General features: G+C 47.3%; 1 protein-coding gene across 2 annotated transcripts in view; it reads right to left on the reverse strand.

Annotated features, from left to right (window-relative positions):
- Positions 1-7,811: 7,811 nt before the first annotated feature.
- The window catches only part of C1H8orf37 (chromosome 1 C8orf37 homolog), a 41,198-nt gene continuing 35,418 nt past the window's right edge, over positions 7,812-13,591 (reverse strand). Inside the window, exon 6 of one of the 2 annotated variants that reach the window (XM_030216902.1) lies at positions 7,812-9,734. In XM_030216902.1, coding sequence (XP_030072762.1) covers positions 9,575-9,734 — 160 coding nt within the window. In that variant the 3' untranslated portion in view covers positions 7,812-9,574. The remainder of the gene's footprint in view (positions 9,735-13,591) is intronic. The other variant, XM_030216893.1, reaches the window with a different exon arrangement.

Genomic DNA, 13,591 nt, shown 5'->3' on the forward strand with positions numbered 1-13,591 from the left:
GTACCTGTTTGTGATGGGAGCTGAAAGACTGAGCTCCCGGAGGACAATTTGGAGGCAGGGAGGCCAAATTCAGGGCGTATCCGCACCGCACTATTTGGAGAACCCACCGGTCGGAGGTTATGAGAGGCCACCTTTGGTGAAAGAATTTTAACCTCCCTCCTACCGGCAGGTCGTCCGGTATGGACACTTGTAGGGCGGCTATGTTCCCGTGGATCCAGTCAAAAGCCCGTCCCCGGCTTTTGCTGTGGAGGCGCAGGGGGCTGCTTAGGCGCACGCTGTTGACGGGAACGAGCGCGCTGGGGCTGTCCCTGTGCCTGACGAGGCCTTCGGGCCGGCTGGTTGTACCTACGCTTCGCAAAAGACTAGGGTGCAGCCTGCCGGGCCCGGGAAAAACGCCCGCCCGTGGGGGCGGGTGCTGAAGGCGCCCGGTGGGAGAGCTTGTCGAGAGCGGTTTCCCGCTGATGCAGTTGGTCAACCATCTGCTCGACCTTCTCACCAAAAATGTTATCCCCCCGGCAAGGGACGTCAGCCAGTCTCTGCTGGGTGCGGTTGTCCAGGTCAGAGGCACGCAGCCATGAGAGCCTGCGCATCACTATACCTTGGGCCGCAGCACGAGATGCCACGTCACAGGTGTCAAAAATCCCCCTGGACAGGAACTTTCTGCACGCCTTCAGCTGCCTGACCACCTCCTGATATGGCCTGGACTGCTCCGGCGGGAGCTTATCGACCAGGTCCGCCAGCTGTTGCACATTGGTCCGCATGTGGATGCTCATATAGAGCAGGTAGGATTGGATGCGGGTCACGAGCATGGAGGATTGGTAGGCCTTCCTCCCAAACGAGTCCAGAGTGCGAGACTCCCGCCCCGGGGGCGCCGAGGCGGTATCCCTCGAACTCCGTGCCCTCTTGAGAGCAGAATCCACGACCGCTGAGTCATGGGGCAACTGGGGCCGCATGAGCTCTGGGTCAGAGTGGATCCTGTACTGGGACTCTGCTTTCTTGGGAATGGTGGGGTTAGTTAATGGTCGCACCCAGTTCCGAAGCAGCGTCTCCTTCAGGACATTGTGCAGCGGTACCATGGAGGACTCTCTAGGTGGTGATGGATAGTCGAGGACCTCGAGCATCTCGGCCCTCGGCTCTTCCACAGAGACCACGGGGAAGGGAATGCTGATAGACATATCCCGCACAAAGGAGGCAAAGGAGAGACCCTCAGGAGGGGAGAGTTTTCTCTCCGGTGACGGCGTGGGGTCCGAGGGAAGGCCCGTAGACTCCTCTGAGGAGAAATATCTCGGGTTCTCCTCTTCCCCCCACGAGTCCTCATCCTCGGTATCGGACATTAGCTCATGTAGCTGAGTCCGGTACCGGGCCCGGCTCGACGTCGAGGCACCGAGGTCTCGGTGTCGTCGAGCGGTGGACTCCCGCGCCGGCGAGGACGGAGCTCCCTCCATCGACGTCGACGGGGACTCCACCTGCGTGGCGGTCGAGACCGGCACCGCAAGCGGCGGCGGTGTCGACAGCCCCGGCGCCGGGCTAGAGCTCGCCGGCACAGCCTGGCGCATCAGCCCTTCCAGGATCCCCGGAAGGATGGCTCTGAGGCACTCGTCCAGGCCCGCTGCCGGGAAAGGCGGTGGGGCCGGTAAGGGTGTCGGTGCCAGAAGCTGCTGGGGGCCAGGAGACGGCACCGAGGTGCTGGAACCCCGACGCGTCGGTACCTCCACCACCGACGGAGATCTCTCCTCTCTGCGATGACGCTTCGGCGTCGACTCCTCTTCAGGGTGCACCGAGGGCTCCCGGTGACGGCGCTTTTTGTCCTTTTTCCGGTGCACGTCACCGGCGCCGGAGGGCATGGAGGAGGAGGAGGTCGATCCCCCTCGGTCTCGAGGTACCGGGTCCGACAGGGTTCGGTCCCGTGGCTCACGAGCTGAGGGAGTGACCGGGGCCGACTGCCCACGCGGCCTCTCAACCCCACTCTCACCGGCGGACCGGCGGGCCGACGGGACCTGTTCTCCTGGGGTCGCTGCCATCGGTGCCGATGTCTCGGGCATCGATACCGGTACCGAAGAACCGGCCTTCGATACCGATGCCGTCGAGGTCGACGTCGAGGGGCCGGCGCAAGTTCCAAAAAGACGGTCCCGTAGAACTTGCCTCGCAACCTGAGTCCGTTTCCGGAGACCGAGACACAAAGCACACGACTTGAGATTGTGCTCCGGCCCGAGGCACTGGAGGCACCAAGCGTGGGTGTCGGTCTGCGAGATCGGCCGGCCGCAGCGACCACACTTTTTAAATCCACTCGGGACCTTCGAGGACATCGACGGAAAAATCGCGTCGGCGAAGTCAAAGTCGGCAATGGTGGCTAAAATCACACCACGAAAAAACAAACCGACCGAGCGGCCACTAGGCCGCAACGTGGCGTCCCCGCTAGAAGCGAGGGAAAAGGGGAGCGCGTGCTCCACACGCGCGAAATCCCTTTTTTTTTTTTTTTTTTCAACAATACAAAAGAAAAGAAAAAGGAAACCGAACGGGAATTCAAAAGCGACGATCCGCGTAAACGCGGTCGAAAAATCCGGCGGCTGAACAGAGAGAGAGGCAATTGCACAACTCTCTCCAGTCGCGGAAAAAAAGTAACTGGCGGGAGCGGTCACGCACGGGCGGGAAGACGGCCGCGCATGCGCGGTGGGCGTGCCCTGCGTGCCGACCGTCCCGCGAAGCTTTTTTCCGGTTGGTGGGGGCTGCCGCGGACGTCACCCAGTCGTGAGAACAAGCAGCCTGCTTGTCCTCGGAGAACTTAGGATATAACTGGCCTTGATGCTTATGCTGGTTTCCCAAATCCAAGCAGTCTTCAGACGCTGACCATCATTAATCTGTTCACTGAAAAAAAAAACATTATCACATCTCCCATCTGTACTTAGAACTACACTGGCTTCTTGTGGAGGCTACAATTCAGTTCAAATTAGCATTCATGCTATTCAAAATCGTTACGGGAGATTGTCCTAGCTATTTGATTATGTTTGTGAATTTTACCAATAATAAAAGAACGAGAAGATCCAATAACAACTCCCCCTTCACATTCCCTTCCCCCAAAAGTGTAAAATGATCCGTGTCTATGCACAGCTAGTGACATAACAGGCCCCAAAATCTGAAAAGACTTGAGGCTAAGTCTAGACAATTTACACAATTCACAGAACAACAACAAATGACCCTCTTAAAAAAATTCCTATGCTATTCTGTTCTCTTGTACCTGAACTGACAGCAAATCGAAGTATGTTGTAAATCCCAAGGGAATGTCTCAGTATACTTTTCAATCCTTATAAACAACTTAGAACTTTTTTGGTACAAGCAATCTAGCAATCCGAAATAAAGTAAAATAAAAGAGCCTGGGGGAGAAGAGTGGCCTTAGTAGAGAGTACCCTGTAAGTGACAGAAGCAGCAGCAGCAGATTTGAGGTAGGATAAGTTTATCTTACACCCTGGTTGACTTTGTGACTTGGGAAGTCAGGGCCAAACGGTGCCCAGTGTGGAATATTGAAATTGAAATGGTGGGGATTCCAGGAAGAGACAAAGTGTTTGGGTAGCCTGGTGGAGAGGCAACTAAGCATGTGCCATGCCCCTACAGGAGCAGGCTCGGGAGAGAGCTTATGAGTATAAGTGACTTGCTACAGGTATGTCTAGAATCCCTGACCTTTGTAGAGAACAGGTTACACGTTTTTCTTTCAACTTTAACCCCAGACTTCACACAAGCCCTCACACTCTGCAACTCACTCCCAATACAGCTTTGCCTAACACAAAGGTACCTATGCTTCAGGAAGCAAGTGAAAATCTAGAACTTCTCCCAAGCCTTAATGGGTGAAGCAACTAGTTAGTACCACACACATTTTTCAAACGCACATGCAAAAAGGTTAGACACCTTATCTTTCTCAACTCTTTTGCTATGTTATTTGTTCTACTTTAACCCCTTTACTGTCTTATTACGATGTTTTAATGCATACTTTGTTGATGTGGAGGGGCATAATCAAAAGGGGTGCCCAAGTTTTCCTGGGGATGTCCTCGCAGGACTGCTCCAGCAAGGGGCGGGGAAACCCGTATTATCGAAACAAGATGGGCGTCCATCTTTCGTTTCGATAATAAGGTCGGAGACGCCCAAATAAGCAAATTTAGGTCGACCTTAGAGATGGTTGTCCCCAGGACTTGGTTGTTTCTGATTTTCAGCGATAATGGAAAGCGAGGACACCCATCTCAGAAATGACCAAATCCAAGCCATTTGGTCGTGGGAAGAGCCAGCATTCATAGTGCACTGGTCCCCCTGACTTGCTAGGACACCAACCGGGCACCCTAGGGGGCACTGCAGTGGACTTCACAAATTGCTCCCAGGTACATAGCTCCCTTACCTTCAGCCAGATGCACTAACGGAACGGAAAAAGCCCTTTCCTTAGCGATTCGGAAAGGAACGGGCATGCATGAAGGAAATCGCATGCAAATGAGCTGCTCGCTGTTAGCTCATTTGCACACAATTTACTTCCTAAGGAGGGGAAGCCAGTGCAGAGCAGCCAAGCATTATGCGTGGCTGCTCTGCGCATGCCAAAGATGACTTCATACATGCAGACAAGCTGCGTGTATAATAGCCGTCTACAACCTGAAATAAATTGCCGTCTACAACCTTAGAAAAACACAAGTCCAGGTGAAAACGTCCAAGTGCTCGTCAGGGACGTCTTTTTTTATATTTTTTTAAGAGTATGGGTGAAGGACGTCCTTTGATATGCCTTCGTCCCTGTGACGGCAGTTGAGGATGTCCAAAATGTGGATGTTTCTGTGATAAGGATGTCCATGCCTTTGCTATGCCTCCGACATCCCCTTTATTTATTTGGATTTTGGATCATAAGTAGCAGCAGTGGGATTTGAACCGGCCACCTCTGGATTGCAAGACCAGTGCTCTAATCACTAGGCCACTCCACTCCTTTGAAATTTGGTCATCCCTGTATGGGGGGGGGGGGGCAGTTCAGGACGTCCAAAATGTTTGAAAGGACATCCACGCCTTCGCTATGCCTCCGCTGACGCACACATACCTCCCGCCCCCCAGGGACCTGCATACTGCTGTGATGGACTGGAGTATGACATTTCAGGCTGGCAAAAAGTTTTTAAAGTTATTTTTTTCAGGGTGGGAGGGGGTTAGTCACCACTGGGGGAGTCAGGGGAGGTCATCCCTGATTCCCTCCAGTGGTTATCTGGTCAGTTCAGGCGCCTTTTTGAGGCTTGATCGTAAGAAAAAATGGACCAAGTAAAGTCGGACAAGTGCTCGTCAGGGACGCCCTTCTTTTTTCCCCATTATCGCCCGAGGATGCCCATGTTAGGCAAACCCGTCCCACTTTCGCTACGCCGCCGACATGCCCCTGAGAACTTTGGTCATCCCTGCGACGGGAAGCAGTTGGGGACGCCCAAAATCAGCTTTTGATTATGTCGAAAGATGGGCGCCCTTCTCTTTTGAGAATAAGCCTGATGGTAAGTTATATGCCTCTAATTATATATAGCTAATTGTTCCACTTTAATGAGTACTGTTATATGAAATATTTTATTGCATTGAAATGTATATTGCCTATGTCCAGTGTATACTTGCTGTATACCATCTTAGACGAATTACTTGAAAAAGGAGGTAAATACATGGTTTTGCATTTGTCTGTGTGGTGCCACGTCAGGGCTTCACCGATATTTTCAGTCATCTTGCTGTGCCTTTTATGTAGTGGTTCTTGATCTAGATGAGTCGATATCTGTCCAATCACATTTAAACTCTTGAAGGTGGAAAAAGTTGCTGGTTCTCACTGCCAATTTCTTGGGTGCTAACTACCTTGTATGAGTGGTGTGGAGGCCTAAGAGAACATGGTAAATACATCTCTTTTTTTTGTTTTTGTAAATTTTATTTATGATGTACTGATACAATGTACATGGAAAACAGAATACAAAACAAGCAGCAAATGTAATAATCAAGACCAGATGTCATAAAAATAAAGTCCTGGAACCAAACTAGGAGTGGGCCAATGAACTTCCAACAAAAGTATATATATTAAAAGCTCTTTTATTAACAAAGCACAAAAAGACCTGACAAGGGCCATATTTCTGCAGTGATCCGCCTGCTTCAGGGGTGACAAGTACTCTGTCAAATGTAGTATTGAGAGAGAGAGAGAGAGAGAGGATGTTATTGGACAGAGTCCAAGTCCAGTGATAAATGATAAAGTACAATTTAGAAGCAAAAGAACTGCTAGTGTCAAGAATCAAGTAGTGAGACGCATGAAGCTCATTGGCTCACCCCTACTTTGGTTCCAGGTATTTTTGACATAGGGGTTTCTTCTTTCCTTTCTGGTTGGTATTCCAAAATTAAAGTCAGCATCCCCAACCAGTAAAATGAACCAATACCAAGTTATGACTTAAGTGTGGGTTGCATCCAGTGGTGTGCTGGTAAATTTTTAACAACAGGCTCTCCCCCCGGTCCACCTCGGCGCCCCCCCCACAATTGCAGAGCTCGCTATAGCCGGGGGGGGGGGGGGGGGGGGGGGCAATGCATTACTCTCTCCAGGAAAAAAAAACTAAATGATCCCAGGTTCCAATCTAATTCATGTTTAATATGGGATAAAATGCCATAAATAAGCAAATAAATTTAAACTTCTAACATTCAGCACCTGATTCTCAAAGTGGACATATTCCAAACACTATAATGAAAATAAAATTATTTTTTTCTACCTTTGTTGTTTGGTGACTTTGTTTCTCTGATCATGCTGGCCCAGTATCTGATTCTGCTGCTCTCTATCTGTTCCCTTGACTCTGTTTCCAGGGCTTCCTTTCCATTTATTTCTTTCCTTTCCTCCTTTCTTCTTCATTTCTGGTCCTCCGCAGACTTGACTGTACAGTGGATCCAGCTTCTGCCTATTTTCTCCATCCATGTGCAGTTTCTCTCCTCACTTCCTTTTCCCTCATCTAATCTCCTTCCTCTATCTTCCCTCCATGTCTAGCATTTCTTCTCTCCCTTCCCTCCCCTCCATCCATGTCCTGAAACTCTCTTCTTTCCCCTGCCCTCCTCTATCCATCCATGCCCAGCAATTCTCTCCCCTGCCTCCCTCTGCCCATCCATGCCCAGCAATTCTCTCCCCTGCCCCCCTCTGCCCATCCATGCCCAGCAATTCTCCTCCCTCCCATGCCCTCCCGCTCCCATCCATGTCTAGCGATGTCCTTCGCCCCCACCCTCCCCTCCCATCTGTCAGTTTCAATTACCCCCCTCGAAGTGCCACATTATTTAAGGCCCTGCTGCCCGTCTCCAGCTGCCTTCCCTGCTTGCTTCTGAGGAGTTCGCGCCCTTAGTCCCGCCTTCTGACGTCATTTCCCTTTCCGCGAAGGCGGGACTAAGGGCGCGAACTCCTCAGAAGCAAGCAGGGAAGGCAGCTGGAGACGGGCAGCAGGGCCTTAAATAATGGGGCGCTTCGAGGGAGGTAATTGAAACTGACGGATGGGAGCGGGAGGGGAGGGTGGGGGCAAAGGACATCGCTAGACATGGATGGGAGTGGAAGGGGAGGTAAGCATGGCGCCCTCCTGCCATGCTTACCTCGTGCAATGGAGCCGGCTCGCCCCAAACAACAACCGGCTCGCAAGAGCTGTCAAAATTTAACAAGCAGCTCTTGCGAGCCGGCTCCAGCACACTTGGATCCATGGAAGATCAGTCCCTCACTCCTTACATCTTTAGAACCTTTTCTATGTTTTTAACCCCACCCATCGAACCATTCACCAGACATATTTACATTCACACAGATCCCCACACACTATCTCCCTCCACTCAACCCCCCCCCCCAAAGGGGACAACCACAAAACTCTATAGGTCTTTCGTGTCTTCCAGATCTGCAAGAACTGGTGGGTGAGCTCTGCAATAGCAATCCCACAACCGTGTATGCTGCATCATCATTCTGGGCCGACCTGCCTTGGCCATCCAATGCTCAAAGATCGCTGTGCGCCCCATAAGCATCAGCCAGGATTCAGTTGGAGAAGCCACATCCTGAGTCCACCATCTTAAAATGGCTTTGTGGACCAGAAGGAGAGCAGTAAGAACTAAACATTTCAGAAGCACTGGGTGACAAGTGCCCTCAGTCTCTTATGTCACATATTCCCAACATCAAGAAGGTTTGAGTGCTCTGTAGTGGCTGGCCTATTACTCGCTTGATTACCCCAATGGTGGTTGTCCATAGATCCCTTAAGGCTAGGTATTCCAGGAAGGAATGCACCCAGTCCCTGTCAGTTGTTTGCGTTTGAAGCAAGTGTCCCCTTCCCACATAATTTGAATAAATAAATAAAAATCATACCTTCTCAACTTTCAGTCAATATAAGAGAGCAATGAAAGTTTATTACAAGGAAATGGATTTATTTTTTATTTTAATTAAACTGAACTCCAATTCTGAACCTATCCAGTGATTGTTTTCTCAGATTTTGTGCACCTAGGAGAAATTGTCAATAGTGCCCTTAATTTGTAAACTGGTAACTAAGTTTGAAACAGCTGCAGCAAAACAAATGATAATTTAAAATATATTTGCTACCAAGTTTTCTCACACTATTAAAAATACAAGATTTAATCTATTGCTATAAAATAATATTTTCTATATATATTATATGGTGGATCTAGGAAGTTTTCTGTTTATCACACAGGGTGGTTTGGTTTTGAATTGTATAAAGCAGCCAATGAGACAGGTTTGTGCTTGGATTGACCCCATAAAAGTATTACTATAGACGACAATGAGAAAAAAAAAATCTTTGATGACATTGACCTTATATTGTTAACTCTCATAGGCTTTATCAAGATTAAGAACTATAGACCTCTAAATCAGGCTTTCTGTGATTCCAAGCCTATTATTTCTCACCTTTCATCTAATAAAAAGTCTTGTATGCTTTGGATATGTACTTGATTCTGAGCGGAGGGTACTCTGAAAATCTAGACACTCTCTCTCCTGTTCCTTTACCCCACTTATCACTAATCTCATTAGCTACCATGGATCTTGTATTCATGGCTCTTCAGCTCTGCTATGTTAATGAAGCTGCAACACAAACCTTTTACTAAAAGAGTTACATTTTTCATTTGCAAAATCTTACTTCTTGCAACACAGATTCCGTCTGGTTATAAACATAGCATTAACCGATGCAGAAAGGTTGCCAACTGTACCAGTTTCTGGCTATTCCACTCTCAGGATCCAGGAAGAAAATGCTAAAAAGTCCATCTTACAAAGCTCAAAATTAAAGATCGTCTTTCAAAGAGCAAGTACTTAGTAAAATTTGTTCTTTCTAAAATTGTCTCACACACCTTTTCTTCTGCATATTCCACTGACCACGACTTATGTTGGATAATCACAAAAGTGACTTGCAATTCACAATAAAAAGTGATGTATCCACATTACTGTCACAGTTAACAGGCCATCTCACATATGTAAGTGACCATATATCTTCAGTGATTAAAGGAATGATAAAGCTTCTCTTTCTGTTTCACAGCCGTGTGAAACAGGCTGGCAGCCTGTTATCCATCTTCATTGTACCAAAACCTTGGTGCACAACATTAGAAAACTTCACTCGGCATGTTTACCACAAACCCAGTGAAGGTGCTGATCTGATGCAAGGTCCGTTAGCTCCTTGATGGATCTCCAACTGCACTGACATGCGTATGCCCGTGTTCCTTTCTTCCTTATCATCTTCTCTTGTAATCTGCTGAACTCAGGCATATGATTCCTGTCAATAGCAAACATACATCTCAGTACTGTTCTAAACTGAAGACTACCTACCATTATAGAGGCCGGTGCTGTGGGTACTTAAGCACCCCTAATATTGAACAAATTCCTCAATTGTGTCCGGGGAGGGATAATTTCTGTTGGGGTTAGCACCCCCAGTCATTTTAAAAAGTTGGCTCCTATGCCTGCATCATGTTTTTATGCATTATAAACAAATATCAACCACATGATTAAAGCAAACCGTTTGTATTTTTACAAGTAATACAGAGCATAAGAGAAATGCTGCACAGAAATCCTCTGATTTGCTTATAATCGAGGTAGCATCCAAGCAGATCTATATCGCATATTCATGAGGGGATAACCTGAAAACCTGGCCTATTTGTAACATTCAAGGCCTGAACTCCTGTATACCTGATTTAAGGAAAGTTGGCCCCTATGAGGGTTAAATGAAAAGTAATGCCTATACCTCCATATGTTTTGTTTACTGTAACGAATACAGGATAAAAACAATGCTTGAATCTTGCTGTTATTGCTCTTGAAGAATAGGTTCTTATCAGGTGCCCTTTGGGTGACTGTTTATAAATACACAATTACAGAATTACCCCCGCACTTGCTGAATTCTTTCATTTTCATACAATAGTGGATTTGGTAATGTGCATACACTAATAGGATTTTAAAAAAGGCTTAGACAAGTTTGTGAAGGAAGGTTCATTAATTATTATTAGTTAAATAGACTCGGGGATCACAAGCTTATTTCAGAGAGTACAAAAATGGAATGAATCTCTCCAACAGGTACTTCCAAGTGATCCACACTAGGCATTGTCACAGAAAGGATGCTATACTCGGTGGACCACAGTCTGAGTTAGCATGGCATTTTCTAGGTTTATATGTTCTATAAATTGTGAATAATGAATTACAGCAATCTAACCTAACTATAGTAACCTGTGCTGGCTAGTACATCAAGTTTTGAATTCATAGCCTGCCAGGGGTTGCAAATTAGATTACTGATTCTTCAATGTGCCTGAGGCCCCTTAACGAATGGCAATCCGTACTATAAATAAGCTAGAAAGGTAAAGGAATGCTGGTTTTTAATTTTTAGGAAAACAGTTACTTATGAAAACAAAGGTTACTATTCCATGTTTCTCAGTGCAATTTGAATTTCTCACTTCTATTTGTACACTGATTTTCTTCTGCAACTGATATTAATTTGGTTTAATCACACAAACCCATTAATGTATATCACCTCTTTGCCACTGTAACCAACGCTGCAAGCAAAAGGAGTAAAATGACATGAAATCATAGCCCCTCAGTACAAAATTCCAGTGTCTAACTTTACAATAGATGCTGCACTGGATTGAATATCATGCCCTACCCAGTGACTTTACAGGAGTTATGATGGGGGAAGACAAACTGAGGAGATGAAAGTAAAGCCAATCTTAAAAAGTATGGGGCTGATATTCAAAGTGATTTAAGCAGGCAGAATCCTCTCCTGCACATTTAAATTGCTTCCCGCTGCCTAAGTGAGGATACTCAGTGGCACTTAACCAGAGAGTGCTGCCAAATATTCCCACAGACCGCCCAAGCAAAATGTAGGCAGGTCAGGGGCAACGCTGGGGGTGGTACCACAGGTTATATGGGTGCTGGCACCTGCATAGCTAAGTGGCTTAATTTAGGAAAGCTCAAAAGTGCACCTGATCCCCCTTCTGCCCCTGACAATGCCCCCTCTTTTCCTCTCCCAGCAAGACCCTCGATCTGTCCAGGTAGGCCCCTGGTCTACCTGTATCCCGGGTGGTTTAGTGAGAGGTCGTGGCAGCCATTTTAGACACAAGGGGGCAGGAGCGAGTGGGCTGTGATCATACCTCCAAACAACCCTGCTGGATCACCAGGGACTAGGGATACAGGTAGGCCTAGGGGAAGGGTTGCACCCAACAGGTATTGAGCCAGAACTCTGAGGCAGAGAAGCCCATGTGGCCAAGAAGCAGCAGTGTAAGGGAAGATGAATACCAGCAAATACTACATTAAAATAATACTATCCTTCTGCCAGAAGGCAGAAACTGTGCTATGAAAACGGATGCAAATGTGGCATCCCAGGACAGGTGGCCTTGGAGCTGGAAACCAAGCCTTTCCCATTGCCAAACTTAAGGTCATGCTACTCAGGAGAAGGACCAAACCCTGACATGGAAAAGGAGGCACACCAGTCAGAAAACTCTATGTGATCCAAAGTTCCCTATTCAGAGACAAAGTGTGCCCTCCACTCAGCCTAGACTCACATTAAGAGCTATAGCTGAAAAGTCTGTGTGGAGATGGGCCATGCTGCACGGCCCCAGAAGGAGCCAGATGTCGAGTACAGAGATGGAAATGTGAATTTCATTCGGAGATGGAACTCAGCTGCATATGCAGAGATGGAACAATGCTCCAGAGCCTGAGAAGGAATCATATGTCATACAGAAGGTAGCTGAACTTCAGGTTCGGGGAGAGATTTGAGCTCCATAATCAAAAATGGAGCCCTGTTCTACAAAGAAGGATCAGTGCATCAGTAGGAGGGTGCATCCAGTAATAGATGGATTCATGTTGCATTTCCCAAGATAGACCAACATCCAGAGAAGAGAAGGTGCACTACCTCCAGAGATGGAGATGAGCACTGCAGTCAGAGATGGGACTGCACTCAACATCCGCAGAAGAAAACATGGTCTTCAACCAGAGATGGAAGCAAGCTGCACTGTACCTCAAAATGGAGGTGCTTTAACAATCAGAGATGGAAGAGTGCTTCCTATCCAAAGATAGATCTAAGTTGCACCTACAGAGATCATTCTGATCTTAACATTCAGAGATTATCACATAGAGGGATGAAGATGTACTCAACATCCACAGAGGGAGCCGTGCGCCATATCCAAAGAGGGAGCTGTGCTCAACCTGCAAAGAAGGAGGGCAGTCAACACCCAAGATGGAGGCGAGTTCGTCATTGACAAATAGAGCTGTGCTCCTGATTAAATGTAGCAAAGGAAAGCTCTGTATATGAAGAGACGAGGCATATTATTTATTTATCAGGATTTATTTACCACCTTTTTGAAGGAATTCACTCAAGGCGGTGTATAGCAAGAATAAGTCAAACATAAGCAATAGACAATTACAGCAGTAAAAATATTCAAATAACAATACAAAGTATGACAAAGTATGCTACATTACAATGCTAACACAATACACAATAAAACATTTTAATAGACAGCATAGGGTGTAAGCAAAGATGGAACATATAGATAGATAAGATAGAGTAACAGGAGTAAGAAAATAAGGGACTAGTTAGCGCAGAAGTAGAGACTGACCCTGAATATCCCCGGCGCTGAGAGGCAGAACATGAAGGCAACGCAAAAGCAAATGAGAGCCTCAGAAAAAAAAACAAGCCCTTTGGCTAAGCTCACAAACCATGCTCGTGCTATTCTTGCAGCAGATGAAAAATGAATGGTAAGAAACACAGATGACAACACTTACATATTGAGAGGAAGAGTCCAGTGAAGACACTTACCTCGTCTTAAAAAATCTTCATTTTACATTAGAGAGCTGCATGGGGACATAAATCTAACCCATCCCCGCAAGAATTTAATGGTACCTGAAAAACAATTCCAGTCGGCTCTCTCAATATTTCTCTGGGTTCGAGCTGTAGCACTGCAGGCAAGGAAGGAATGGAAGCTGGAGTGGAACACTCTGGTGTGCACATGTAAGACTCATCTCTGATTTGCTGGCACTGTGTGCTCAGAGGTCACCACATGCATGCGCCAGTAGGTCAGGTGACCTCTGATGCTTGTGCCTGTGTCAGAGCTGAAGCCTGTGCATCAGCCCGGGAGCAGAGAGGATTAATGG

Source organism: Microcaecilia unicolor, chromosome 1 (assembly GCF_901765095.1).
Source record: "Microcaecilia unicolor chromosome 1, aMicUni1.1, whole genome shotgun sequence".
Taxonomy (NCBI): Eukaryota; Metazoa; Chordata; class Amphibia; order Gymnophiona; family Siphonopidae; genus Microcaecilia; species Microcaecilia unicolor.